This window comes from Vespula vulgaris, chromosome 6 (assembly GCF_905475345.1).
Source record: "Vespula vulgaris chromosome 6, iyVesVulg1.1, whole genome shotgun sequence".
NCBI classification, from domain to species: Eukaryota; Metazoa; Arthropoda; class Insecta; order Hymenoptera; family Vespidae; genus Vespula; species Vespula vulgaris.
Window position 1 is genome coordinate 3,849,611 of NC_066591.1, and position 27,312 is coordinate 3,876,922.

Genomic DNA, 27,312 nt, shown 5'->3' on the forward strand with positions numbered 1-27,312 from the left:
GTTAATCCTCGCGCGTTTACGGGGTCGTATACTCGATCGGAGAAGCGAGAGAAAGCAAATTCGTTAGGGGAGAGTTTCATTTTCTCTTTTTCAACATTTTCCATTTTTTCCATACTTCGTTCCTTTTTTTTTTCTTTTTTTTTCATTCTCTTTGCCGTTCAATAAATCGTTCTCTTACGGGTTTATCTTTATCGTGACTTTACAATCGATTATCGAAGGAAGTAGAACATATACGTTGGATTTAAAATTAATAACAGGAGAGAGAGAGAGAGAGAGAGAGAGAGAGAGACTTCATATTTTGAAGGATCCAAATTCTAAAAGGAACAATGGCAACACGTCTTTGCTGACTCCTACGATCTTTTTTTTGTAAGTAATTATGCCACATATAATCAATCGAGATGTTATCTCACATTTTCGTGTTAAAGAAAATTAAATGAAGAAGACAAAAAAAAAGAAAAATTTAACAACAATCTAACACACACACACACACATATATATATATATACACGTACATACGAATTCTATTGTCGAACGAAATGATTAATTAATCGGTACGATAGATTACACGTATAATTCTATACGATACATCGAATATTGTCCTAACCTCAAAAAAAAAAAAGAAAAAGAAATGGATTAAAACAATACAAATTTGCACATACAAATGACAATATCTTGTGACGAGCTTTTTACTATAGTTATAGTCTCGTCGTTATCGTCGAAGTGTATGAGTTATCGTCGTTGACACGTTAAAAATAGAAAAGAAAAGAAAAAAAAAAAAAAAGAAAGGAAAACAAGAAAAGGAAGAAATAAAAATAGAAAACTGTTTCAATCTCTTTTCCACCCACCCTAGTTTTTCTTTTTCATTACAATTACGACAATGTGAAAGCACTTTGATACGTACTTTATATTAAGAGGACACACGTGGTCCTTTTTATCTTCCTTTTTCTCGAAACGTTGAAATGTGACGTTGAAATATGTATATAAGAATTATATGAAAAGTATATTAGAATGAACGAGAGAGAACGTTGTTGTTCTCTCTCGTATTATACCAATCTTTCGACGCTAATTGTCGTACTTCGCGTACGACGTGCCGCATATCTGGTTTCAACTGGCCGACTTTGTTTACCTTGCATAAATTCGAGATCTTGCCTATAAGACCCACTGCCATCATCATATATGAGCTTCCGATAACGTTTCTATAATCTTATATATGAATATATGTGTGTGTGTGTGTGTTTATGTATATATGTATATATATATATACACATCTATCTGTCGTTTCCCTTTTCTGTATCACTAATAATTTCTAATCAATTTCATTCTTTTCTTTTCGTTTTTTTTCTTCTTCTTTTTCTTCATCTTTAATTTTGAGTAATCAGAATATTTACTTTGTATTATATGAATAATTTTATTCATTCATTTTTTTTTTTATTATCGTTATCGTTATCGTTGTTATTGTTATTTATTTATATTATATGCATGTAGATTTGCAAAAAAAAAAAGTGGACCGGCCGAGATTCGAACCTGAAATTACTAATTCGTGTACTGTCTTAGTCAAAAGAGCAACTATTTTATGTTTCTGATATGTGTGATATAAAAAATATTCAATTTTTTAATAATTGATAAATTTAATATATATTCAATTTGATATATATATATATATATATATATATATATAGATTAATTTAGAATAATCTATAAAAATTGTACACACTTCTACTTAATTGGCGCTTAATTTCAAATTTGTACGAACGCATTATATTTTTGAATCACCAAATTCAATAAGTTTGTTTTTTTTTTTTAATCTAAAAATCGTACAATTCTAATCTAAAGTTATACAAATTAGTGATTGACATTATGATAATCTTTGAATTTTTATTAATATTAAAAATTTTAATTAAATTATAGCATTCTGCAATATTTGTCAGTCATATAAAATATACGTTAGGAAAGAAAATTCTAAGAAATTAATATGCTTAATTCGTTATCCAATGAAAAGATAAAAGATAGATAGATAGATAAATACGTAGAGAAAGATAGAGAGAGAGCGAGAGAGAGAGAGAGAGAGAGAGAGAGAGAGAGAGAGAAATAGAGAAATAATATCCATACATAAGTAAAAAACAATATTTCCAAGTAAAAAGAATCTCTCTCTCTCTCTCTTTCTCTCTTTGTAAAGATGCGTCATTTAATAAATTTAGTCACGTGCATCGTTGCACACGAGTCGCTAATGCACGCGTATCGTGTCTAATTAATCGATTCGTTTCACGAGCCACACGATGCTTATGTTACACGGGCCAACTTCCTCGCTACAAATCAGATACTTTTGTTTGGACAATAAAAAAGAGAGAGAAAAAAAATGAAAAATAAAAAGAAAAAGAAAGAAAAAAAAAAGAAAAAACGTACGCGTGCGCTATCACGAGTGCGTATTTCAACATGAACATAGAAAGAGATAGAAAGAGAGAGAGAGAGAGAGAGAGAGAGAGAGAGAGAGAGAGAGAGAGAAGGGGAGAGGATAAAGAGAGATAGAGAGAACATGTTCAAATGCTTAAGGTTACGAATACTACGTGCCATGACTCATTATAATTTTTTGTATGAACAGTAAAATAACACACACATATATATATGTATATACATAGATACATATACGTACACATAGAAACCTGTCGTTATGAATGGCCGTAGCCATTTGTTTTGCTATAATATTCAATGCAACGAACCGGATAATCTTTTCAATGACTTGTAATATAATCTGCGAAGCGCATATAAACAAATATTATAAAAAAGAACGTAAAACAGAGTTATTATGAATTATTCATTATTGTCATAGAGATATGTACAGATACGTTCTATAAGTATAATCAATGTTTAGAAGTATGAAAATGTAACGAATCCTTTTATATTTCATCATCGAATTTTTAACTACGATTAAAACGATTATCTTGTTCGATTGTGTAAATTTGTTAAGAGCGATTAATTGAAATTGTTCAAAACGTTCAAAAAGCAATGTCAAAAAAAAGAAAAAAAATTAAAAATAAATATCAATGGTGAATCCGTGAAGCATCGACGTTGTACGAAAAGAAGATATGCAATAAGAACAGAAGAAAAGAAAAAGAGAAAGGAAATGAAAGCAAGTCTGCAAATTAGAGAAAATTAAGATTTATTAAAAAATAAATAAATAAATAAATAAATAAATAAATAAATAAGTAAGTAAAAAATAAAAAGAAAGAAAGAAAGACAACGAAAACAAATCTACCATTTAGAGAAAACTAAAATTTATTATAAAAAAAAAAGAAATGAATCTAAAATAAAATTAAATTAATTAAAGACAAAAAATATAATGAGATCGCTTGAATATATATATATATATATATATATATATATATATCATCTCTCATATGTCAAAGTAATATAGAAACGTAGATATTACGATGACCCACTCACCGGTTTAGCTCGATATATCGATCTTCCGGCAACAAAAGGAGGAGGAACGGAGCACGCGGCCTGGCGTCCTAGGCCGTGACGAAAGCAACCAGAGCAAACTGAGAATGTACCTCCCTTTTATATAATAATACCATATATACGTGTGACATATGTACACACTTTTACTTTTTTTCAATTTCTTTCAACTCTTCTTTTCCTCCTTTCTCTCTCTCTCTCTCTCTCTCTTTTTTTCTTTTTTCTTTTTTGTAACTTCACATAATCCTGTGGAATTGTATCAATCAAAATTTTAAATACAATACATTGACCTCGACTGTTTTTAACGCGTGTTAGAGAACGTACATACGTGTGTATTCAATTCTTCTTCTTCTTTTTTTTTTTTCATTTTTTTTTTCTATTTTTATTTCTCTTTCATCTTTTTTCCCCACGAAAAATGTGAAATTTTTTTCATAAAATATTTTCAAGTACATTGACCTCGAATCATGCTCTCAACGCGTATGAAAAATATCTGTGTTCTGTGTACTTAGAGAGATACATACATATAGTATATACATACCTTCACTTTTTTACAAATTCTTTTGATATCATGAAAAAGGTTGAATTTTCATCGAAAGATATTAATCAAGTTCATTGCCCTGGGACATTATACGATCGATCGAAAATATTGATAAGGTAGATAGATAGTCGACGAGATCGACTGACCTCTTTGATCGTCTTTTGTCAAATGATTTGACTTTTGACCTCTCCGAAGAGATCACATACGATATTTGTACGTTATCGAATTCTTTTATCTTTTATCGGATCATCATATATTATATTTTTTATTTCAATGAAATTTCTTTTTCTCTTTTTTATCGTATTTTATCTTTTCGTTTTTAAATGAAAACGTAATTTTTGTTGATACGAAAAGAGCCTTCGTGAAAATTCAAGAAACATTGAAAATCTATTCTGAAAGAGAAAGAAAGAAAGGATAAAAAAAAGAAACAAGTAAAATTATAAGTCATATAAAAACTTTGATAATAATTCATACGGAAGAGAAGGTCGATAAGTCGGAGATAAGATCAGCGAGCAAGCAAAGCGAGTAATAATCGATAAAGCATACTTAAGATAATGAGCTTTTAATGTGTATGAATGAATACGGTATTCAAATTTATCGCTTCAATTTGCAAATTTAAAATTTATACATATGGAATAAGTATAGGATGGGCCGTATGTTCTTAGATAATCTTCAAAATCGATTAATCCTTTTTTAAGACTATTCAGGCTTGTAATTATGTTTGTAGCTTTGCAAACTAGAGTTTGTAGTTTTTTGATTTGGTAAAAAAGAAAAAGAAAAAAAAAATGAAAATGAAAAAATTCTCGAAAAGGAGTAATTAATTTTTACTATCACTTAGGAACATTTGGCACCATTCTGTGTGTATGTATGATTATAGAAAATTATACCATATGCTATGTGACTTATTAAACACATATGTTGTGCAAACATATGAATATATATATACATCATGTACTGTTTAACGAGGAGTAAAATGTATATATGAAAACGCACCTGCGTGCGATCGTTCTAACTTATCGATTCGACTAAACTATCACGAGGTAAAAATAAGATAATGAAATGACACCATTAAATAATTTACCTTTAATGATTTATTATTATATTTGTCTAAAAAATTTTTATTGATCTTATATATATATATATATATATATATATATATATTGGATTGGTATTAATAATAATTTGATATACTCGAATCTAATTAATTAATAATAATATGTAATAAAAAATAAATAATTTTTGTTAACATAATCATTTTATATATTACACTATATTAAGTACTTTTATATATGACAATTAAGTACTTTAATATATATATAATAATTTAGTATACTATAGTATATAACATCATATGCTTATATCACATTAAATGACACCGTACTGATACTATACAAAATTTTTTTTAAATACATATAAATACTACAATCTAGTAAATTATTATATTCAAATTATTTTATATATACAATAACTTATCTCTCGTAAAAAGAAGAAGAAGAAAAAAAAAAGAAACACATGAAAGTTTAACTAGTCTGCCAGTGTGTTCATGTCACTGATAAAATTGATTTATCGTGGAAAATAAAAGTATAAGAAAAAAAAAAAATAAATAAAAAAGATTGATACATACTCAACAGTTTATCTCGTTCTTTTTTCATTGAATATACTCGAAGGCACATACTCGTTGAAATCATTGGATCGATTACGCAACCTGCGATGGATCTTAATTATCCGAGCGCTAATCTTCGCGATATTTAAAAAAAAAAAAAGAGAGAAAAAAAGGAAGGGAAAGAAAAGAAAAAGATCGTAATTCCATCAAAGACGAAGTTTAAAGGAACATGATATTACGTAAGAAAAAACTGCAGCACACATTTTAGATCAGTCTTTTAGCAATTGCTCTCGTATACTTACATTCCTTTTGTTCAAACCTCGTTAGAAGAGATCCATAGATCTCTTAAACTCGACCTTCGTATATCGTTGTTGAAGACGATGACGATGTGACTAAGAGACTAAGAGACCAAGACGATGATTTATAATCGTATTTTTTGAAAAAAAAAAAAGGAAAAAAAAAGAAAAAAGATTCTAATAAGAGACAGGCGTTAACTAAAAATTATAACAATGGATCCTCATTAACGTGCAAATTGAACGAGGACACGTATTCTCAAAGCTTTTTTCAAATAAGGATACAAATTTTTTAATATGGATCCAATGGACTATTGTAACTATGTATTTACGTATTCATGCATATACGTATTTATGTATGTAAGTATGTATGTAGGTTAGTACATACGTGTGTCCTTTTTCTTTTTTTTTCTTTCTTTTTTTTTTTTTTTTTGTTGAAAAACGACCATTCACTTGGCTACACGCTTTGCAATTGTTACGCCTGTCGTAATTACGAGAGCACTCGTTGGTATGACTCGCCTTGCTCGTTCTTATTCGCGAGGACTAAATTTCTCGATCGAGCGAATGAGGAGTAAGTAACAGGTTGTTCCACACAGTATTGTCGTCTATTTCTCGTTGCACTAAAATAGTCATGGAATATGTGATAAAAGAGTATATATAAATAGAAACATAAATCGAAGAAGGAAATTTATCCTCTATAGATCGTCGATGGTTATTTTTATTTATTTGTTTTTTCTTTTTTCTCTCTCTCTCTCTCTCTCTCTCTCTCTCTCTCTCTCTCTCTTTGTCTCTGTTTCTTTTTTTCTTTTTTTTGACATTATTTTCATTAATCAGCTGTGTCAAAATATTTTTTCAACGTTTATATGAAATTTTTTTTTCTTTTTTTTTTTCTTTCTTTCTTTCTATTATCTTTTTTACACTGATGGGTCAAAAGTTTCTAGATGATTTAAAACTACCGATCGAGATATTTTTATGTTAATCTTTTTTTTTTTTTTTTCCTATTGAAATCGTAAATTAGTGAAGCCTAGTTTGTAAAATTACGAAGTTGTAAAAAAAGAGTCTCGTAAACGAGTCAATTGATTTTGAAAGTCACTTAGAAACTACTGATATACCTACGAACTTTTTTCTTCGCGTTCTCGCATTAATAATTTCGTTACGAACTTTGAAACAAACAAAGATCTACCTGTATAATAGGAAAATTTTAAGAAATAGAAAATATCGAAGTAAATTGAACATAATATGAACGAGGACCCAAAAAAAAAACAAAAAAAATTAGTAAACTGATTTTTCGCTTGTCTGCTTGCTGTGTGATCTCCTGATATCAGAAAAAGAAAAAGAAAAAGAGAAAGAAAAAAAAAAAAGAAAAAAAGATCGATGGAATAGAACACATAAGAAATAAATTCTAATATCTATTTATGGGGGAAGAAAATTGAAACAAGATGCGAGAGAAAAGAATTCATGGAAATTCTGTAGTATGAAAGAGAAGAAGAAAAAAGAAAGAAAGAAAGAAATATATATATATATATATATATATATATATGTACATAGATAGATAGATAAGTATATAGACAAATAAATATCTAGATAGATAAATAGACAGATAAATGATAACAATAAAAAAAGAGAGGTGGTTGATAAGGAGTAACAAACGAGTAACAATAATTATTAACTTGTTAATATAATAAAATTATATAATAATAAAATTTAACGAGAGAAAGAAACGAAAAAATGAAAGAAAAGGAAAGAAAAAAATTATACATGCACACACTAACACACACACACACTAACACACACACACACACACACACACACACACACGTATAACAAACAAAGATAAGGATAATACAAGTAAAGGAAGAAGTAGAAGAAGAGGAAGAAAGAAAATAAAAGAAAAATACAGAAAAGAAAGAAAACGAAGAAGACAGAATACGAATGGGGGTGGAAAAGGACGAAAGGAAGGTTCGCGTCGTGCGAGACGAGATCGCAATGAAAGTCAATAAACCGTGATGAGTAACCGTGGAGAGTAGTAGCGGTCAGAGAGTGGCATTAATAAATTAGTGTCTACTTGCTGCTACTGCTGCTGCTGGCGTTGCTGGAAGTAGAGGAGGAGGAGGAGGAGGAGGAGGAGGTGGTGGAGAAGGTGGAGGTGGAGGAGGTGAAGGAGGAGGACGAGGAGAAGGCAAAAGAGGAAGAAGAAGAGGAGGAGGAGGAGATACAAGTGATAGAAGCTTCGTTCGAGGTGGTGGAAGTGTCGCGTGTGGTGTGTGCGTGTGAACACGCGCGCACGTACGTATACACATAAATACGGGACATACGTAAATGTATGCATTAATAATCTACACGTACACAAGTCAATTTATATATATATATATATATATATATATATATATATATATTTATAAACGATATAAAGTGTATAACAATCGAAATTGCATATACAAATATTTATATACAAACATCTTATACACTCGTCCATATATAAGAGTAACACTTTATGTATATGAATAGAAAAAAGAAACAAATTGACTCGTACATACTCGAAATACTTACTCGAAATGATTATACTCAAATTAATTATAGGTACATTTGTTACGTATACACAAGTATATATATAAATCGGAAAAAAATAGATACTACATCAGAGATCAGAGTATATCTCTGTATTGTGCATTCGTGTACACCTTCGTCGATGCTGGATTCCTGTAATGGTGTACGTCGGTGTGACAGAAGAAGACAATTGACTCGCAGCCGGCAGAGTCGAACGTCGGTGCTTGTCGGGGGCCTCCTGACGTCACATCCTGCTGCCCTGTTACTACTACTACTACTACTACTACTACTATTACTACTACTACTACTACTACTACTACTACTACTATTGCTACTACTATTCTACTACTACTATTACTACTACTACTACTACTACTACTCTTGCTACTTCTTGCTATTACTATTGCTATTGCTACTACTGTTACGATTGCTACTGCTACTGCTACATTGTTACTCTGCTGTTGAACGATGAGCCGCGATCTCATCTGGACCATGGCACACGAAGGTACGCAGACTTGTGCACCAAGTGACCAAGAGTTGTTATGAGCGAACTGTATGCCCTTGATGCAACACTTCCAAGGTATTTCGAGATCTCATAATTCGATGTCACAATCTATATCTTTCTTTGCTTTTTTTTTTTCTTTTGCGATTTCTTACTATCCGAGAATTGTTCTCTATCTCTCCCTCTCTAATTATTCTTCTATCTCTCCCTACCCTTCTTCCAGTTCACTCCTTGAAACACCCTGAGCCCTTATATACCATCGACGTTGATTTCGCTCTGATGAAATTAGATTGAGTTTAATGTGATTTAATTGAAATTGCCGCTGGAACTTGCTCTCTCTCTCTCTCTCTCTCTCTCTTTTTCTTTCTCTCTTTTATTGTCTAATACTTTGACACCAGTGGTCTTTCGTCCGCCATAAAATTTGAATGTTTTCATTTATGTTACAATTTTATCAATGACGATAATAACTCGTTTTAGATATAAACGATATTTATTGATTTTTATATATTTTATTATGTTATATTTATAAACGATATGTGAATTAGATTCCGAGATTGCAATCAGTTCTGATATTATCTTAGAAGGTTTTGCGGCGAGGACTGTCTTGCTTTAGACATCTTCTTTTATTGCTACCTTTCTAAAGTAGTATTAATAGATTTGTTATTATTGAATTTTGATGGATGTATATATGTGAATAGAATTTGAAGATCATTTGATTTATAGGAATCCAATGATCCAACTCGAGAATATATCAACCTAATACGATCTTCTTACATGGAAACGTCGAAGATCACTCTGGTAGTTGTCTTGATTGCGCTTGAACGATCGTTTCCGTCATTTTCTACGATATTATGGACGACGCTATACACTTATCGGCTCTGAGATCCTAACGGGAAGCTAAATTTCTTTTTTCTTTATTTTTCTTTTTTTTTTTTGATACTTAACAAATCTGTCCATGAAAAAAAAATCGATCTTAATCAGCCTTCCAAGAGAGATCTCTAAGGTTTGATCTAAACTGTGATCAAATCAGATAAGTGCAAAAAAAAGGTGTTATAAAAAAATGTTTACAATAATTAAAAATTAATGACATTGAATCAGACTTGACCGTAAAGTATGCTGCCTTTAATGTATACCCGTAAAGTATACATTATACTTCTTTTTCTTTTAGCTTATTTCTTCTTCTTGATAACACATTATATCTTTCAAGGTCCTTAGATATGTATTCGTGTCTGTCAATACATACATGCATATATATATATATATAAAATATATTTATATCACGTATATAAGTATATGTACATATACTGACACGCATAGAAAACACACGCAAACATACACATGCGCAGAGTATGTGTATATATATATATATATATATATATATATACATATATATACATGTGTATCAATTTTAGTACTCATCAGTTTAATGTGACTCTGTAAAATAATCCTTACCTTGAAATTTGACGAAAGAAAAATGTAAAACAATGATGAAGACGAGTTTCACGTTGAACTATGAATATTGTATATAATTTATGTGCAACTATACATCCGGATGTATAAGTCGATTCATCCTATTCATCTTCCAGGAAGAGTCATTGATATTATGATCCCAGGTCGGAAGTAGATACGAAGCACCGAAATTTATATCTATTGTGTATAAGACGAGTCAGAAAGAGAAAGAAAGAGAGAGAAAGAGAGAGAGAGAGAGAGAGAGAGAGAGAGAGAGAGAGAGAGAGAGAGAGCTCTACTTCGACGATCCAATTCAATTGACCTCGTAGAATCGTTCATTGTGTGAGACTTTGACTCACGCACGATTATTCATCCAGAGAGAACGAAAGAATCGAGTTTTTTTTTCTTTCTTTCTTTCCCCACTTGTTTTATTAATTTTACATAAATCTATGAACTTCATATTTCGAAATTCCTTTATCCTTTATATTTCTTGAAAAAAAAGTATAAATGTTATCAGAATTTCACGAATGTACAAGTAAAGTATAAGAAAGGATTAATTATTCATTATAAATTTTTATAACGAAAAAAAAAAAAATTGTAAGGAAAAAATTCAATTATCCGTTATGAATATTATTTGTGTTACGGAATTATTAAAGATTGTATTTTTTTTTTTTTTTGGATCAGAAAAAAAATTCTTAGACGTCGAAAAAAGAAATTTTGCTTAAAAAATGTTGAAAAAGAGTAATTGATTTTTAAAGTCTTCTACAGTCTTTTGGTACATTTATTATTTATTATTTAGTTTTTATAATATTGAAATTCATAATATAAAAAAATTTGATTTGATCAATATCATAAATTCGGCAAAATCATATTTTCGCCATTGAGAGTTGCTATAAAAAAAAATTTTTATTTCAAGCAAAGCAATGACGGTACTTTCTATGTATTTTTTTTTTTTTTTAATAAAAATTTATGATTTTGTAATTCTAAATTAAAAATAACAATATATATATATATATACATTTATTTATAACGAGAGTTATGTAATTTATGAGGAACGTGATGCTTGTATATTACATACCTGATAAACAAAACGGAAGTCGTAAATTCAAAAGCGACTGCCGCAATCGTAAAAATGCATCTACAATAGCATATCGAGTTGGGTTTTAACAATGCGAGGTATACCGGAAGGATGAAGATTTTAAGCGCTTTATGGAAAGATGCGTGGGCGCGTTCGTGTGTTCTGAATCTTAAAAGCTTCGTTCCATGCAAGAACGTGAGATCGATTGTTGTAAATGTCAAAAAAAAAAAAAAAGAAAAAAAAATTAAAAGATAGAAATTAAAAAATTGCTATTTATTAATAATCATTATGTATATATTATATATATCATGATTATTAAAAAAAATATATGTATATGTATAATGTATACATTATATATATATATATATATAATAAATTTTATCAATTTTACTTATTCATTAAACTCGTTCAGAAAATAAAAATAACAAAATTAATAAAAACGTCGAATATTCCAATAATAAATGTCAATATGTCGGACAAATGAATTTTCTATTAAAGATCAATAAATCAAAATTAAAAATTATGTATAAATATATTTCGATAAAAAATGTCAAACATTATTATAAGAGTCTGATAAGTAAATATCGATCGTTCCATTAAAAGACAATTGCAATAATAAATAAGACATAAAAAGTTTACAAACATGGAATCGATTTTAGCGAATGAAGAAGGATGACCAGACGCGAGAAGAGGATCTTCGGGATCCTTGTCTTGCTGAACGTCCTTGGAGAGGTTCCAGCGAATCTCACAGCCTCCTCGGAATCAGAATCGATCGAGGAGACAATAGCAATCACTACGACGAAGAAACCAATACCAGAGAGATGCCTTGTGAAACAGGATCAAGGACCTTGCAAGCATTACGTACATAAGTGGTCTTTTCATAAAAGCGATGGGAAGTGCAAGATATTTCCTTATGGTGGTTGTTTAGGGAATGAAAATAGATTCAACTCTGAAGCAGAATGTCTTCACTATTGTGTCGGTGGTCCTGATCGTGAGTATTATTTCAATAAAAAATTCGCTATAAGAAATAATGCCTTGCTTGTTAAATGGTTAAGTGGCGAAAGAAAAAAAAAAAAAAAAAAAATGTTCGTCGTGAAAAAACATTTCTCGAGCGCGTAATTAAACTGTTAAACGAAAAAAAAAAAAGAAAAAAGAAAATATTCTGTTGTAACTAATCAAGATAAATTCCAAACAATTAATAACTAAAAGAGAATCATAGATAAATTGAGTTAAATATAAACTACGTAGTATGTATCAGAAGTTGGTGCAGATTGATAATACACTGTCATAACATAAAATGATTGTTAGACACGCTACCCCCTTACTTGGTAACAAAAGGCAGCGTATTTGTGACAACGAGCGTTCCGACGAGCAGTACACCACCCACGACCACATCAAGTACTCCTAGGCCAACGTTCGCACCACCCCAACCAACGAGACCACCAGTACCAAAGGAGAAACGAGGAAAGGTGAGGAAAATCTCAGACTCGTCTCAACCACTCTCCTCACATTGATGAGATGATAAAGCTAGCCCCGTACGACCGATTTTCTTTTTTCCCGGATTAAAAGGAATTGACGTTCATGGAATCAGGATACGAGAAGACGTTCATGTTCGCACAAAGTAACACTTTCATACAACTCGATGGCAGTGGGATAAAGACCTTCCAATTGAGGTATGAAGTCTTTATAGCGTTAACAAAAATAAATAAATAAATAAATAAAAAGGAAACGGACGATGAAACAAACCCAAATAAATGTCTCCTATCGTAACAGATTATGCCGTGAAATATCATTCAAATTTCGAACTAAATTACCACACGGCTTGCTCGTCTACCACAGTGTGAAAGATCGTCCAGAGAGTTTAGAACCTTACGCACTTTACGTGATCGTTGAGAAAGGTCAGTTGAAGGTAGTACACGTGTTCGGAAAGAAATCAACCAGTCTGACCGTTGGCGAAGGACTTAACAGAGACGAGTGGCACAGTGTTCTGGTTAGAATCGATGTTCACGGAGCGAAACTTATTGCAAGGGTCGACGAAAAGCAAGCGGAAACTAGCTTAGAAGTTCTCGAACGTGTCGTCAATTATGGCGTTTCCGAGGAATTGGCATCCGTTGTTCTTATTGGAGGTAAAACGCAATTCAATTATAGGAAATCATTTGTTCCATTTTACCAATCTTTCATCCACTTCAATCTTAATACTTTAATAAAAAAATAATTTTACTTTGGTTAGGATTGAGCTCAGAGGAACGTCTACATGGTGTTAAATACATCATAGAATCTTTTGTCGGCTGCATCAGAGACATGGTCCTTAGTTCCGGCAAGTCGGCAAGCGACTTGTTGCCTATTCTACCATTGATCGCAACGAAGCATGAAAATGTGAAGGAGGGTTGCATAGACAAGTACGTCACTTTCCTGTTATTCGACCCTTTGAATTCGTGATACGCATTTATAATTCATTTCTACAGCAAGCACAATACATCCCATCGCATCTCTGATCTTTAGAGGGACTCTCTATAACTCAAATTTATCCTTTGAAAAAAGAAAAGAAAAAAGTAATATAATAAGAAACATCGGTTAAACAATTAACAGGTATAAATTCTAAGAAGATTGTTATAAAAATCATCTTAATCGATGATACACTTTATAGAGAGTTCTTCAATTCCATCGATCCAATCGATTTCTCAAAAATAAATCATTATATCCAATCGTACTTCAGGTGCTGGACAAGGGAAAATCTTTGCTTCATGTCCGATCAATGCGTCAATCATTATAACAGCCTGACATGTGACTGCTTTGGAACGAAATACGAAGGCGAACGTTGTGACGTCTACAGTATGTAACAAAGGAAACATATTGTTGAGAAAAACTATTATTATTATTATTATTATTATTATTGCTACCATTAGGATGTATATATATATATATATATATATATATATATATATATATACATATAAGATTAGTATAGCTTCGTATGCCCTAACCATAAGTCAGTACTCCCTTTTTACTACGTACACGTACGACGGATTTGACGTTTTAAAAACTGAGATAAAGACGATTCGTCAAACGTCGTCTTTTGAAAAGCAATCAAAGGATTCCTTGATCCCTTTGATACCTGGAGCTAATGGACTTCCAATTGTAAAATCATTTTTCAGCCGCCACGATTTTAACATTGAGGGGATCATCGTACGTGTCCTTTCGAGTTTACGATTGGAAAGACCGTGTTCATTCCTCGGTGAACAAGATCAGCTTGGCTTTCAAGGTAAAAAAATGACTAGTAGAACTAACCGTGCATCAGAATTTAATGAAAGATCTAAACTTGCTCTTCTGATACTTCCAAGGAACTACTACCATCAGTGATTTTAAACGTCCATCAATATTTTAGACAAAGTTCGACGATTCAGCATTATTTTACGCATCTGGTGAGATCGATGGTACACCGCATTACGTAGCAGCGTCCATCATGAACGGTTCAGTTTACGTTGAATTAGACTTCGGTCATGATTCCAAAATTGCTGCGGTTCTTGGCGATTACGTAACGTCCGATCATTGGAACAATTTAACTATCTTCCACAATGGTTCCTTGATATTCGTGAGTTTGGACGAGGAAGTTAAAGTACTCGAGATACCTGGGGAAAATTATAATATGATTATAGATCCTGAGATATATATTGGCGGTGGGCCAGAACTTCATAAGAAAAAGGGCTTGGTGTCGTATAATAATTTCGTAGGTTCGTCCCAATATCTTTTCTCCGTTGATCATAATGAAGTAATTTTATATACTTCGAGTTTTGACTTAAAGTGGATTTCTTTTTTTCTTTTTTTTTTTTTGGACCTCAAAGAAGCGATCAAGATAAACGAACAAAATTATTTTTTTAGGATCGTTAAAATACGTATTCTTCAACGACAAGTCGATCATCTACGAATTGAAACGATCTAATCCTATGGTTCATTACATCGGTGTGCTAGAACCAGAGTATTACGAGGCCGACGTCGAGGTCATTCCCATTACGTACCCTTTCGCAGGAAGTCACATTTGGTGGCCTATTGAGAAAACGGATTCTCTTAAGCTCAACTTTGATTTTAAAAGTTCCAAACCAATTGCGGTGGTTGCATCGGGAGACGTGAAGAGTAATCGTGGACTTGGTTATTGGGAGGTAATAAGATCCATTCAATGAATAATGATCTCTATCGATCATAAAAAAAGTATGTGATATATTGATCCAATTTTTGTCTAAAATTTACTTACTGTTTCTTTTTTCTTTCTCTCTCTTGTATTTTTTTAGCTTCGTTTGGTTAACGACGAAATACGTTTTCAACTGATACCCGTCTCGATAGAAAATATTACGGTATCAACCGCTGTTAAATTCCCAACTTACAATACCTCCTGGCATGCCGTAGAACTAAATTACACAAAAGGCGAGCTAAACATTCTAATTGATTATAGAAATAAACAGAGCAAACTCTTTGCTATGACTTTTGAATTAGGTGATAAGGTAATCATTGGAAGTGGCAAGGGTAACGCTGGTATGTCAACTTGTTCGACAATACTTGACAGATAAAAGCAAGTTTTACTTAACAAATCAAGTTAAACGATTAACAGGTTGATACATTTTGTAATTAGGTTTGGTAGGTTGTATGCGAGATATTCAAGTAAATGGTCAAAAGATAGAGCCCAGATACATCATAAATACTGAAAGAGTTGTCGGTGAAGTAGCTTTGGATAACTGCCAATTTGTTGATCCATGTAAAAGACCAAACACTTGCGAACACGGTGGTAAATGTTCTGTGAAAGAAGATCGGATCACTTGTGATTGTACGGATACTGGATATATTGGAAAGAATTGTCATTTTGGTAAGTGTCCCTGCCCTTTTTAAAACGAAACTGTAATAATCCAAAATAATCACAATTGTGATTATCAATTTTCATTGCAGCAGATAATAAAAAAACTTGTGAAGAATTAGCGTTGTTAGGCTATACTCAAGACGACGTTTACACGATTGACATCGATGGAAATGGAAGATTTCCACCTGCTTCAGTAAAATGTGAATTTCAATCTATCGAAGACTCAACCAAGACGATCGTAGAACATAATTTACCATCCCAAGTCGACGTCAGATCCATCTCCGAATCAGACTTTTCGTTTAGTATTAAATACAGACAATTTACTGCAGAGATGCTTCAAGAACTGATCTCTCACTCGCTTTACTGTAGTCAATATGTGAAGTATGATTGTTACAAAGCACCCTTGGAACTTCACAGTGCAACTTGGTTCCTTGGTTCCAAAGGAACAACCGTTGATTACATTGGAAATGTTAACAGAGGTTCTTGTCCATGTGGCAGTAAGTTTATTAATTATTTTCTCAAACTTATTAAAAGGACAGTCTAAAGAAAATTCAAAATAATTCTTTTCCAGTGAATAGAACTTGTGTCAGCAGCAATTTGAGTTGCAACTGTGATGTGTCATCTGGAAATGCTGGCAAATGGCTCTCCGATGAAGGTTATTATGAGACACCAGATGCGTTAGGTATCACCGGTATGGTATTTTTACAACAAAGAGATCTCGAAGAAGATGCTCAAGGCCGTATTACTTTAGGACCATTGGAATGTGTCGAAACAAGTATGTAAATAAGATTAACGATTAACTAGAGGATGATTGTTAAACTTGTTATTAATATTAATAACATTTCTTCATTTTGTTCAGACACACAGAAATACGTTGTAACATTCACGACCTCACAATCCTATATCGAAGTGCCAGGTTGGCGAAAAGGTGATATCGCTTTTAGCTTTCGTACAACAGGAGAGAAAGCTATTCTTCTTTATCAACCACCAATTAGAAGTAATTATCCATCGTTCATGGTAGCACTGACATCAGAATATCGACTAACTTTTAACTTTACTCTCAATACTGGAACTATTCGAGACTTGGAAGTAAACAGTCAACGCAAATTAAATAACGGAGAGTGGCAGAAGATTTGGATCGATTATAACGATTACCATGTTAGATTTATGATTAATACTGATTACGAAATGGTAGATTTGTTGCCCGAAGAAGAGTTTGGTCCATTCGAGGGTTCCATGTTCATCGGTGGTGCTACAGCGTAAGTGATCGATCGAAATTAGAAATTTTTCTTAGAGAAATCTAGTGATTTGTTTATCACAGAGAACATTTGAAGACTTCATCGGTCAGGCAAGGATTAATTGGATGTTTCCGAGGTCTTGTTGTAAATGGTGAAATCTTGGATATCCATAGTTACATGTCGGTACATCTCTCTGAAATTATTAAAGATTGTAAACCTTCTTGTCAACCTAACAAGTGTCAAAACGGTGCAAGGTGTGTCGAACTTTGGAGTAACTTTGAATGCGTTTGTGAGAACAGATGGGCTCATCAGGGAACTTTCTGTGAAACAAGTAAATTTCTATCAATATAAATGATATATATATATATAATTTAAAGTAATATTTAGTTAAAAGTTAGTTAACTTAAGTTAATTAAAAATACATTTGTTTTTTCATGTAATAAACATTAACATTTTTCACACAGATATCAATAATAAAGCTTTGACGTTTACTTCACCGGGTGCTTTTCTAAAAAAAAATTATTTTGGCTCGGATGACGATGGAGAGAAGATATTGTTGAAGAGTATGTTCGAACGAAACATACTAATCAATCTAAGAACTTACGATACTCACTCACTGATACTTTATGCTAACGATCACTTAAACAATTTTGTACATCTTTACATCTCGAATGGCACTAGTATCGTGTATCTCTTCAATGCAGGGAATGAAATTAAAAATATTACTGTGCAACACTCAGGTACTCGCGTATCCTTTGTACTATTTACTCGTAAAAATGATTGTTTATCTTTTTTTGTTTTTTGTTTGGTTAACAGGTGTTAACACAGGAATATCAGTACAAATAGCCATAATTCATGGAGAAAAGTCTACGACCCTTCACGTGAATGATTATAATATTACATTGAATGCAACTCCTATACTTTTAGATTCTTATTCTAATAAACCTTGGATTAATCCTGAAAAGGAAGTGTTAGCACCTCAAAGACCACCTGCACCACCAACAGATTATTTCCAAGTATCCTTTATATCTCTCAAAATGACTCATTCATTTACTGTCATCAATGTTAAAATGATTAACAATTATTATTTTCTTGGCAGATGAATTTAGGAGGTTTCGATCCAGACGACCTTTTAAGAGTCGGAAAAGAAGGTAATCTAACACAAGGATACGTAGGATGTCTTCGAGGATTGATGATTGGCGAGTATCACGTGGATTTACCAAACTTAGCCAGCGAAGCTAATCACGAAGGTAGCAAAGGTGTCCTTCCCAATTGTCAGATGAAATGCGATGCTATGCCTTGTAAAAACCTGGGTATATGCACAGAAGATTTTGGAAGGCAAGAATCCTCTTGCAATTGCGAATTGACTTCTTATTTTGGTGAACATTGTGCCGATGGTAATATCATAGATTATTGTTGTCGAATCTTTTACCAAATAATATTCACAAGAATATTTATCTATAATTAAATTATACAAATGTCTTTGTCCGTTTAATAGAGAAAGGTGCCGATTTCAGTGGCGAGAGTGTACTACAACGTGAATTCGACCTCGAGGGAGAAGTGAAGCAAGTGAAAGTACAACTAGCTTTTTCAACGAACGAACTACGGCAGCGAACAACGGCGTTGTTGCTCTTGCAAACAGAAAACAAGTAAAACTTCTAAGAACCTTGTAATAAAACATAAATGTTTCTCGCTACGTAGAGATACCTCTTTTCTTTCCGGATAACGGAGCGAAGAGATTGCATCAAGAGATTGTCGACATCTGGAATCCGGGATGTCTTTCGAAAAACTTTTTTTCAGAAGAAGCTATTACCTACTCGTGGCCTTAACATCGGAGGGTCAACTCATCTTCGAAGAGGATACCGAAGGCGTAGCTTATGGTGTACGTCTCAACGATAGAAACTTCTTGAATGGAGCTAGGCATAGCGTTTATTATGTACGAGAAAATAACACGACCATGCTTTTGGTAGGTCTTACGATTAATTTAATTTATTCGATCTATAAATTATAATATAAATATATATATTTTGTAAACAATTTATAAACTATAATTTATAATAACAATATATATATTTATTGTTATTACAAATGATTACAGATCGATCGTGAACATGTACAACTTTTACCAATCCCAATACTCAGTTTAGGCGATTACTATGATACTCCAGGATCGACCGAGATTCAACTTGGTGGATTGAATACTACTGATTCTCGATTTGCTGCTTACAAAGGGTACACTGGTTGCCTTAGTAGTATGTATTATTTTAAATCTCAATGATTTAATATACATGAATGTTAAAAGTTATCGAAATATTCTATCTCTTTTTATTATTATTACAGACGTTGTTATCTCGATCAATGGCGGACCTATAATGAAACCGCTCGAAGAGTACATGTTATTTACTAAACAAGGCAGTGAAACTGTAAGAGCAACGATACCTGCTGGCGTCAGGAGCGCACAATGTGCTGTTTTCCATGCACAACCACGAGGTCTAGAGCCTCAAAGAAATGACAGTGTTGTGAGTGAATGATTTATATATAAATCAAATTTATAACTATCATCCATGTCAAAGACATTTAAAAGAAATGAAAAAAAAAAAAAAAAAAAAAATACAATTATTACAGTTAATCTTAAGTTATCATCAATGAAATTTCAAAGCAATATATTACTATCTCTTTCAAAAATCTATGCTACACGAGAGAAAAAATCTAGTTTGTGAATGATTTTTCTTTTATTATTATCATCATCATTATTATTTAATATCCACATATAAAAATGATGAAAATTGTAATGTTTACAATAATCGCGAATAATATTATGATAGTTAGGACAAATATAATCGATATTTCTTATTGTTTTAGGATAAAATTTTACTTTTAAGGATTAAAATTTATGTTTGTTTTTTCTTTTCTTTTTTTCCTTTCTTTTTTTCAAGGGACATGATCGAGGATGGGTCGAAGATCCCCCAGAAAGGATTCTCTACAAATCTCAATATTCTGATGCTACTCAAGAGGAACAAGATGCAGGGACCTATATTTTTATAGCTTTGTGCTGTTTATTCGTCGGTGCCGTGATAGGATGTATTTATGAAGTATGGCGAAGTGCAAGAAAGGATAGGAGACGTCGACGAAGTGCAGCAGCTGCAGCTAGTAAATCACCGAGTCCGTCGGGATCACAAAGGTGGCAACCTCAACAATACACCGATTCGTTGGTCACGACGACTGGTATTAAAACTATTGGCTTTAAAATTACTGATGATGAAAAAAGGCCAAATGGTACTCATATGAAAGCTACTGCTAAAGAATACAAACCACTGCCTAATACAGAGCCTAAGGAATTAATGAATGATAAAAAGGTTCACATAAAAGGTGATGTCTAAATTCTAGATCTTAATGATTTATTTTAATCCTTTGCATTACTATAACGTCTCACATTAGACTAAATAAGTTTCTGTCAGAATTTTTTAATATAAACTTTTATGGTATAGCGTGGATAGTAATAGTAAATAATATGATATACTATTATATTAATTATATATATGTTCTAAATAAAAAAGTTGACCTAGAATAAATTACGAACATAATTATAATGCAAAGGATTATTATTATTTCTATCTAATCTAAACGAAAATTCTAATAAAAATGTTATTTAACAGCAGACGAGGAACCAGAGAAAAAGGAGCTGCTAGGGGTAAATACAGGCATCGTCAATAAACCTCCGAAACCAAACCCATTCGTAAAGATATTTTCTTTTTTGTTTCCAATAAGAAATGCATGTCAAGCTTTTGCAAGGCTTGCTAAATTGCTTTTGCATGTTTCTTTCAAAAATATCATTCTGATCGGTATAAATTCAACAAGTCAATTCAAGGATTTAGATTTTTTAAAAAGAGATTCCAAAAGTCCCTTTTTATATATTCTCTCTTGGATATGAATTATGGAATCTTTCTTTCTCTTTCTCTCTCTCTCTCTCTCTTTCTCTATCTTTCTCTTTCTATTTTGCCCTGCCAAATATACAATAAAATGCGTGCAATATAAAGCCGACTTCTATGAGAAAAGCTATTTAACACTAGTACTACCACGACAATATTATTTTGATATATTAACATAGATATATGTATCAGAAAGAAAATCAGTAAAAGAGAAAAAAATGGATTTACAAAATTGATCGTACAACAGAAACAATTTAGAAATCTTTCCTTCAAAAACTTACAAACTATGTTCAAAGTCCTAACGTAGCCTTTATAGGGAAGAAAAAAAAAATAGAAAAAAAAAGAAAAAAGCTTAATAAATTTCTGTACAAACTAACACAAAATAAAAACTCGTACGACCTGTCAGATTTTCCATTGTAACAAAGGACAAAAACTACAGATGATTATTATAAAAAAATTTGAAATAGAGAGACATTTTTATAAAAACAATCTAAACACCAGTCACTTCGATTGTTTGGTAAATCTAGTGTTTTTATAATTCTCAAAAATTTATAAATAGCTTTTCTTAGAGATAACAAAAAAGTCGGTGATGTGTTATCGATTTTTCTACTAATATATTATTTTTTTTTCTCTCTCTCTCTCTCTCTCTCTCTCTCTCTCTCTCTCTCTCTCTCTCTCTCTCTCTCTCTCTCTCTCTCTCTCTAATAGTCAATGGAGGATCTAAGAGAAGAACCAGAATTAGAAGAATGCGAAGAAGAGGAAGACGAGAATGAGGAAAAAACTGAATTGACGGAAGAGGATGATCAAGAAGAACAGGATGAGGATAACAAAAAGGATGATGATGAGGAAGAAGAAGAAAAAGAAGAAGAAGAAGAAGAAGAAGGAGAAGAAGAAAAGGATGATAGTCAAGAGGACGAGGTCCTCTTGAAGTCGGTAAGAGATACGTCACGGAGAATGTCCTTGATCGATAATCCATTGTTAAATGAAGAAAAGGGACTCCTTCAAACGAATTTTTCCGTGACTGGCATAAATGAAATTAAAACCGAATGTATACCAACTATTAATAACGTTAATACGAATGCTAGCCAAACTACTACTAATATTAAAAAGGATCCACCAAAACGACCAATGAGTTTAGATCTTAGTGTTCCTATTGTGTTCAAAAAGCCACACGGAGAAGCTCGTTTTGAAAAAGTTACGGCAAGATTGATCGATCCTCGCGATAATATGTTCAAAACTTAGATAAATTAGGCATTTAATATTTAGTAGATATATATATATATATATATATAATTCTTTAGGAGAGATATATTATCGTAGTTATATACGATTACGCGATTAGAATATATATATATATATATATATATATATATATATATATATAATTTATATAGATGTGAAAAGGAATATAAATTAATGAAAGAAACTTATAGTGCCTAGAATATACATATCGCTAAAGTTACGAGATTTAGAATGTTTGTTCTACTGCGTTTAGGATAAAATCGTTGAATATATTGAATAATCCTTAGTGCCTCTCGCGTATTAATAAATAATAATAATAAATAGATAGATAGATAGATAATAATATAATGATAATGACGATAATAATTATTATAGCATAACAATAACGTTATATAATTTAAGCACTACGACAACGAAATGATATACGATCGATCATCCTTCGATCTTGCAATAAAAAAAAAAAGATTTTTGTCAAGATTTTTCTATCTAGATTCGCGTATATAGCGAGAATATTAGACAAATTAGAGATATTTAATTAGATAATTAACATGAAAAGGATGATAATAATTTTCTTATCCATTGATATAAGTATACATACATACATATATACATAACTATATATACACGTAAACAAATTAAATAATTCGTTTAATTTTATATTTATATGGGGAGACTAGTCATTGTACTAATCGCTATCATTGCAATTTTCATTTTGCTATTCAATTCCAATATAATTCGACACTCATGGCACGGTTTTTTATGTGCACTGCCTGCTTACAAAAAAAAAAAAAAAACATAATCGCACGAGATTACAAAAGAAAAAGGTTACAAAGGTTAAAATATGTATTTGTCAAATTGATCCAACGTTCGATCATTTTTCAGCTTGGTTTCTCCATATACATTTTTGTTACACGTATACATATACATGTGGGCCCACTTACATACATGCGCACAATGTTTCGTATGCTTGTATGCTTGCTACGATAATGAAAATGAAATTTAATGACGATTTACGCATACCTACGCGTAGCAGAAAGAATGAAAGTGTTTGGTGTTTGTGTGTGTGTGTGTGTATGTATGACAAATTTTTCAAATTTAATTTCATTAAAATGATTCAAAAAATCACTTATCATTCATGTTCTGTATTAGGTGTCTTGGCTCATTATCAGCAGCTTCATACAATCGAAAATGATAATATTGGCGTTGGTGTGCTTTTGGTGGCGATATTATTGTCTTTATATACGAATCATTAATAGACGTTTTATAGATAAATATAGAAAAATAATCATAGGAAAGGAAAGTTAATACGGATACGGGAAAAGCTCCAAGATGGCGATCGATAAACGATCACAGCTGATTTACCTATCATCAGATCGCGATTTCGATCTTAATTTTTTTTTTCTTTTTTTCTCTTGTTTTTCTTTTCACCGTTTTATTCGTTTAATCGAAATCGTAATAATAATTTCAGCCAAGGAGTTCGTCTAGCACGAACGTCGATGAGAGCGTTGTCGTACCAACGAATACCATTCCCGAAACCTACGAAACAAATTCTACGTGCGAACTTTAGAGGTACTTTTACTTTGTTTTCTTTCTATTTCATATTTTTTTTCTTTAGTTTTTTTTTTTCTTTCTTTTCTTTTCTTTTCTATTCTCTTCTCTTGTCTTGTTTCTTGCACGTGAATTTATTTTTCTTTTTCTTTTCTATTTTTTTTTTTTTGTTTCTTTCTTCTCCTTCTTCTTCCCAATCTTCTTTCACCAGTTCTCAAAAATTACTATCTCTTTTTATCAATTTTCTCGAATCTCGATGGAATGCAATGTTGTTTGATCTTGAATGATCTTGAAGCCTGCAAGAAGAAAAAAACGCGATCAGTGCGTTGAATTAAAATCATTAAATGATACCATATCTTTAACGACAGGAACGAATAATAATCCTTTTCAAAGGCAGTGTTTTATATAGCATGTTATATAAACAGCGCAGTACAAACGAAAGGATAAATATATATACATACATATATACACACATATATATATATATATATATATATATATATATATGTTTTTCAAGTCCAATCCAATTTTCTTGCACCGTTCCACCCATACGTCAATTTTCCATATATTCCTCGAGCCTGTTACATACGAGCTAAAAAAAAACAAAAACAAAAAAAAAGCAACAAAAAAATACCTTATCGTGCCTCGCAACGACTCGTTACGATCTTTGAACGGCTTCTACTAATAACAAAAGTGCGCATACGGTGGAAAAATCATTGTTACGAAAGAAGAATTATTGCTTGCATCGATTGTTGTACCTGCAACGACCAGGAACGTCTCGTTATTGCATCGCATGCTGTTATCTCGCTTCAAGACACAACGACGTACATATGTGTTCTTCCTAAGAGACATAGAGACATGTATGTAATTAGCTTATAAAATAAACATTACTACAAATTTTTGCCAGCTAATTATTGAAATTTACAAAGATCAACAAGATGGGGATATATGTACGAGAAAAAAATTTTAATGATCGATCGATCATCGACAAATCATTTTATCATTAATTTTAACTAACCCATAACTAATAATCATAAAAGCAAACGAAATTTCGTCGTTTCTTGTCTCTAGCATCGTGGCAAGGATTGATTAATCGCATCCACGTCGTTTCTATTTTGGAAATAGTTTGTATAGGTAAAGATATGTTTAAAGGGAATATTCATTATATGTGTATAGGCTAGCATGGACAATGACACTGGACAACGTTCGAAAGCCCCTGAACGTTCGCCGACATCGACAGGTCAGTGTGATCATTATCATCATCATCATCATCATCATCATCATCGTCGTCGTCGTCGTCATAATCATTATCATCATTATCGTTGTCGTCGTCGTCGTCGTCGTCGTCGCCATTTTCTTTTCTTTCTTTATCGTCACTTTATATGTACGAGATACACTCAGATTCTAAGATCTCCTAATTTTTATGTTCATAATCATTTTTTTCTCTCTCTCTCTCTCTATCTCTTTCTCGCTTTCTGTAAACGTAAAAGTTTTTTTACAACATCCACTTGTTGTGATCGCAAGATCGTCGTAAACGATTTTTGTCCACTCTGACAAATTTCTGAAATTTCAAGAACAATTGCAAAATAAAAAAAAAAAGTACAAATACAAAAGAATCGAGTGAATAAACGTGAAAGATCAATTCGAAGTTGTTGTCGTGAAAAAAAGAAAAAAAGAACTTTTGGCCACTACTCATATTTTTTTTTTACTTATATTTTCAACATCAATAATCTTCCGAGAGAAACAGAATTTCGAAGCAAAATCGTTCGGAGCATCTATGTAATCATGACTTCAGTGTTGTAAAAAAATATCTATCTACATAGAGTTACTACATTGAAATATTTTATATCTTTCTGATGGTACAATCTTTTTGCAAGTACGATTTTTCAAAGAAATTAATTGGGTGATCTTAGAAATTAATTGCAACTCGTATATTCCTCTTTTTTTTTCGAAACATGTTTCTCTCTCTTTTTTTTTTTCTCTTTCATGGTAGTAAGACAATAGTAATTATTCTCTCCCTCTTTTTTTTTTCTCTTCTTTGTTGATTTTGTAGATACCAGAAAACCCTTGGTCCTGAACATGAGCCCTATCTATCTGTCAGACGATTGTCGGACTTACGGCAATCCTCTGAGCTATCTAGGAGGTCCAAGACTACAACCAAGGAATAGAAACTCTATAGAGTCCGTTCTGTCCTTGGACTGAATACTTCCACCGTTTCTCTACGAGATCATTCATACAAAATACAAGAATTTCAGATTATCGATTATAGACAAATTTATTTCCTCTTTTTCTCCTCTTTTCTTTAACTTTTCTCAACGTGTCGTTCGAGAAGATCTGAAAATCTCAAGGGAAAATATATTTTATTCTTTGTATTTACAAATAAAAAAGAATAAAAAGAATATATATATATATATATATTTATATATATATATTTATATAGAAGAAGAGGATTAAAAGAAGAAAGTATAAAAGTTCATGACGAAGTTACGTAAAATGCGTATAAATAAAATGTATCTGTGTATTATAACAAAATCGTCATATTAACCTAGTCAAGGTTTACATACACGTACATATAACACACACACACACACATACACACAGTGTTTTCCCTTTTCCACTCCCATAAAACTTACAAATCAGCTCGTTAAATCGATATGGACGATTATGATATCGAGCAAAAAGTGTGAAATCTAAGACATTGCGAAAAATACGCAAGAAAAATAACAAAATATTGTTTGTGTGAATATCTAAAGTCAAGTGTGAGAGAAGAAGAAACAACGTGTCATTTTTATTTCTTCCTTCTTATAGTTCAAAAATAGAATATTAGCGAAATAAGATGTTCTTTCTCATTTCTCTGCAATCGTCGTAGTAAACTATCAAAAAAAAAAAAAAGTATAAAAAAACAGAAAAAAAAGAAGAAAAAAAAGGAAAAAAAAAGAACGACATTATTATATAATAAATAGAATTAATAATGTTAATTACTAGGAATACAATAAAAAATTGATAATGTATGACAAATATAGTAATACAAGTGTATGGAGTA

General features: G+C 31.7%; 1 protein-coding gene and 1 long non-coding RNA gene across 10 annotated transcripts; one reads left to right on the plus strand and one right to left on the minus strand.

Moving 5' to 3' along the window:
* LOC127064655 (axotactin) lies at positions 1-27,312 on the plus strand. 9 transcript variants are annotated; one of them, XR_007781748.1, is made up of 29 exons: positions 2-366; positions 12,126-12,457; positions 12,775-12,935; positions 13,036-13,139; positions 13,240-13,592; positions 13,697-13,865; positions 14,183-14,298; positions 14,622-14,728; positions 14,852-15,197; positions 15,346-15,623; positions 15,753-15,993; positions 16,091-16,321; positions 16,402-16,809; positions 16,884-17,087; positions 17,172-17,571; positions 17,634-17,881; positions 18,015-18,290; positions 18,367-18,566; positions 18,650-18,947; positions 19,049-19,199; positions 19,351-19,516; positions 19,649-19,802; positions 19,891-20,069; positions 20,487-20,919; positions 21,207-21,286; positions 22,188-22,412; positions 24,190-24,290; positions 25,446-25,509; positions 26,323-26,406. XR_007781748.1 is itself a non-coding variant. In XM_050996027.1 (28 exons), the coding sequence occupies exons 2-28, from the start codon at positions 12,139-12,141 to the stop codon at positions 26,469-26,471; spliced, it is 6,060 nt and encodes a 2,019-aa protein (XP_050851984.1). In that variant the 5' UTR covers positions 2-366; positions 12,126-12,138; the 3' UTR covers positions 26,472-27,312. The 9 variants fall into 9 exon arrangements, 8 of the variants coding, with proteins under 8 accessions (XP_050851981.1, XP_050851984.1, XP_050851985.1 ...); XM_050996027.1 differs by lacking the exon at positions 24,190-24,290 and having other exon boundaries at positions 26,323-27,312; XM_050996028.1 differs by lacking the exons at positions 25,446-25,509; positions 26,323-26,406 and having other exon boundaries at positions 24,190-25,170.
* On the minus strand, positions 10,998-14,889 carry LOC127064669 (uncharacterized). Its single transcript, XR_007781749.1, has 3 exons — positions 14,755-14,889; positions 13,688-14,293; positions 10,998-11,642 (listed from the first exon to the last, which is right to left on the minus strand). It is a non-coding gene; the product is annotated as an uncharacterized LOC127064669 (long non-coding RNA).

Excerpts from the sequence above, each read along its gene's own strand:
- LOC127064655 (XM_050996020.1), top strand. The coding sequence starts at position 12,139 with ATGACCAGACGCGAGAAGAGGATCTTCGGGATCCTTGTCTTGCTGAAC. Across the intron at positions 14,299-14,621 it reads CGAACGTTGTGACGTCTACA|CCGCCACGATTTTAACATTG; the intron begins GTATGTAACAAA and ends ATCATTTTTCAG. Across the intron at positions 18,948-19,048 it reads TGGTGAACATTGTGCCGATG|AGAAAGGTGCCGATTTCAGT; the intron begins GTAATATCATAG and ends TCCGTTTAATAG.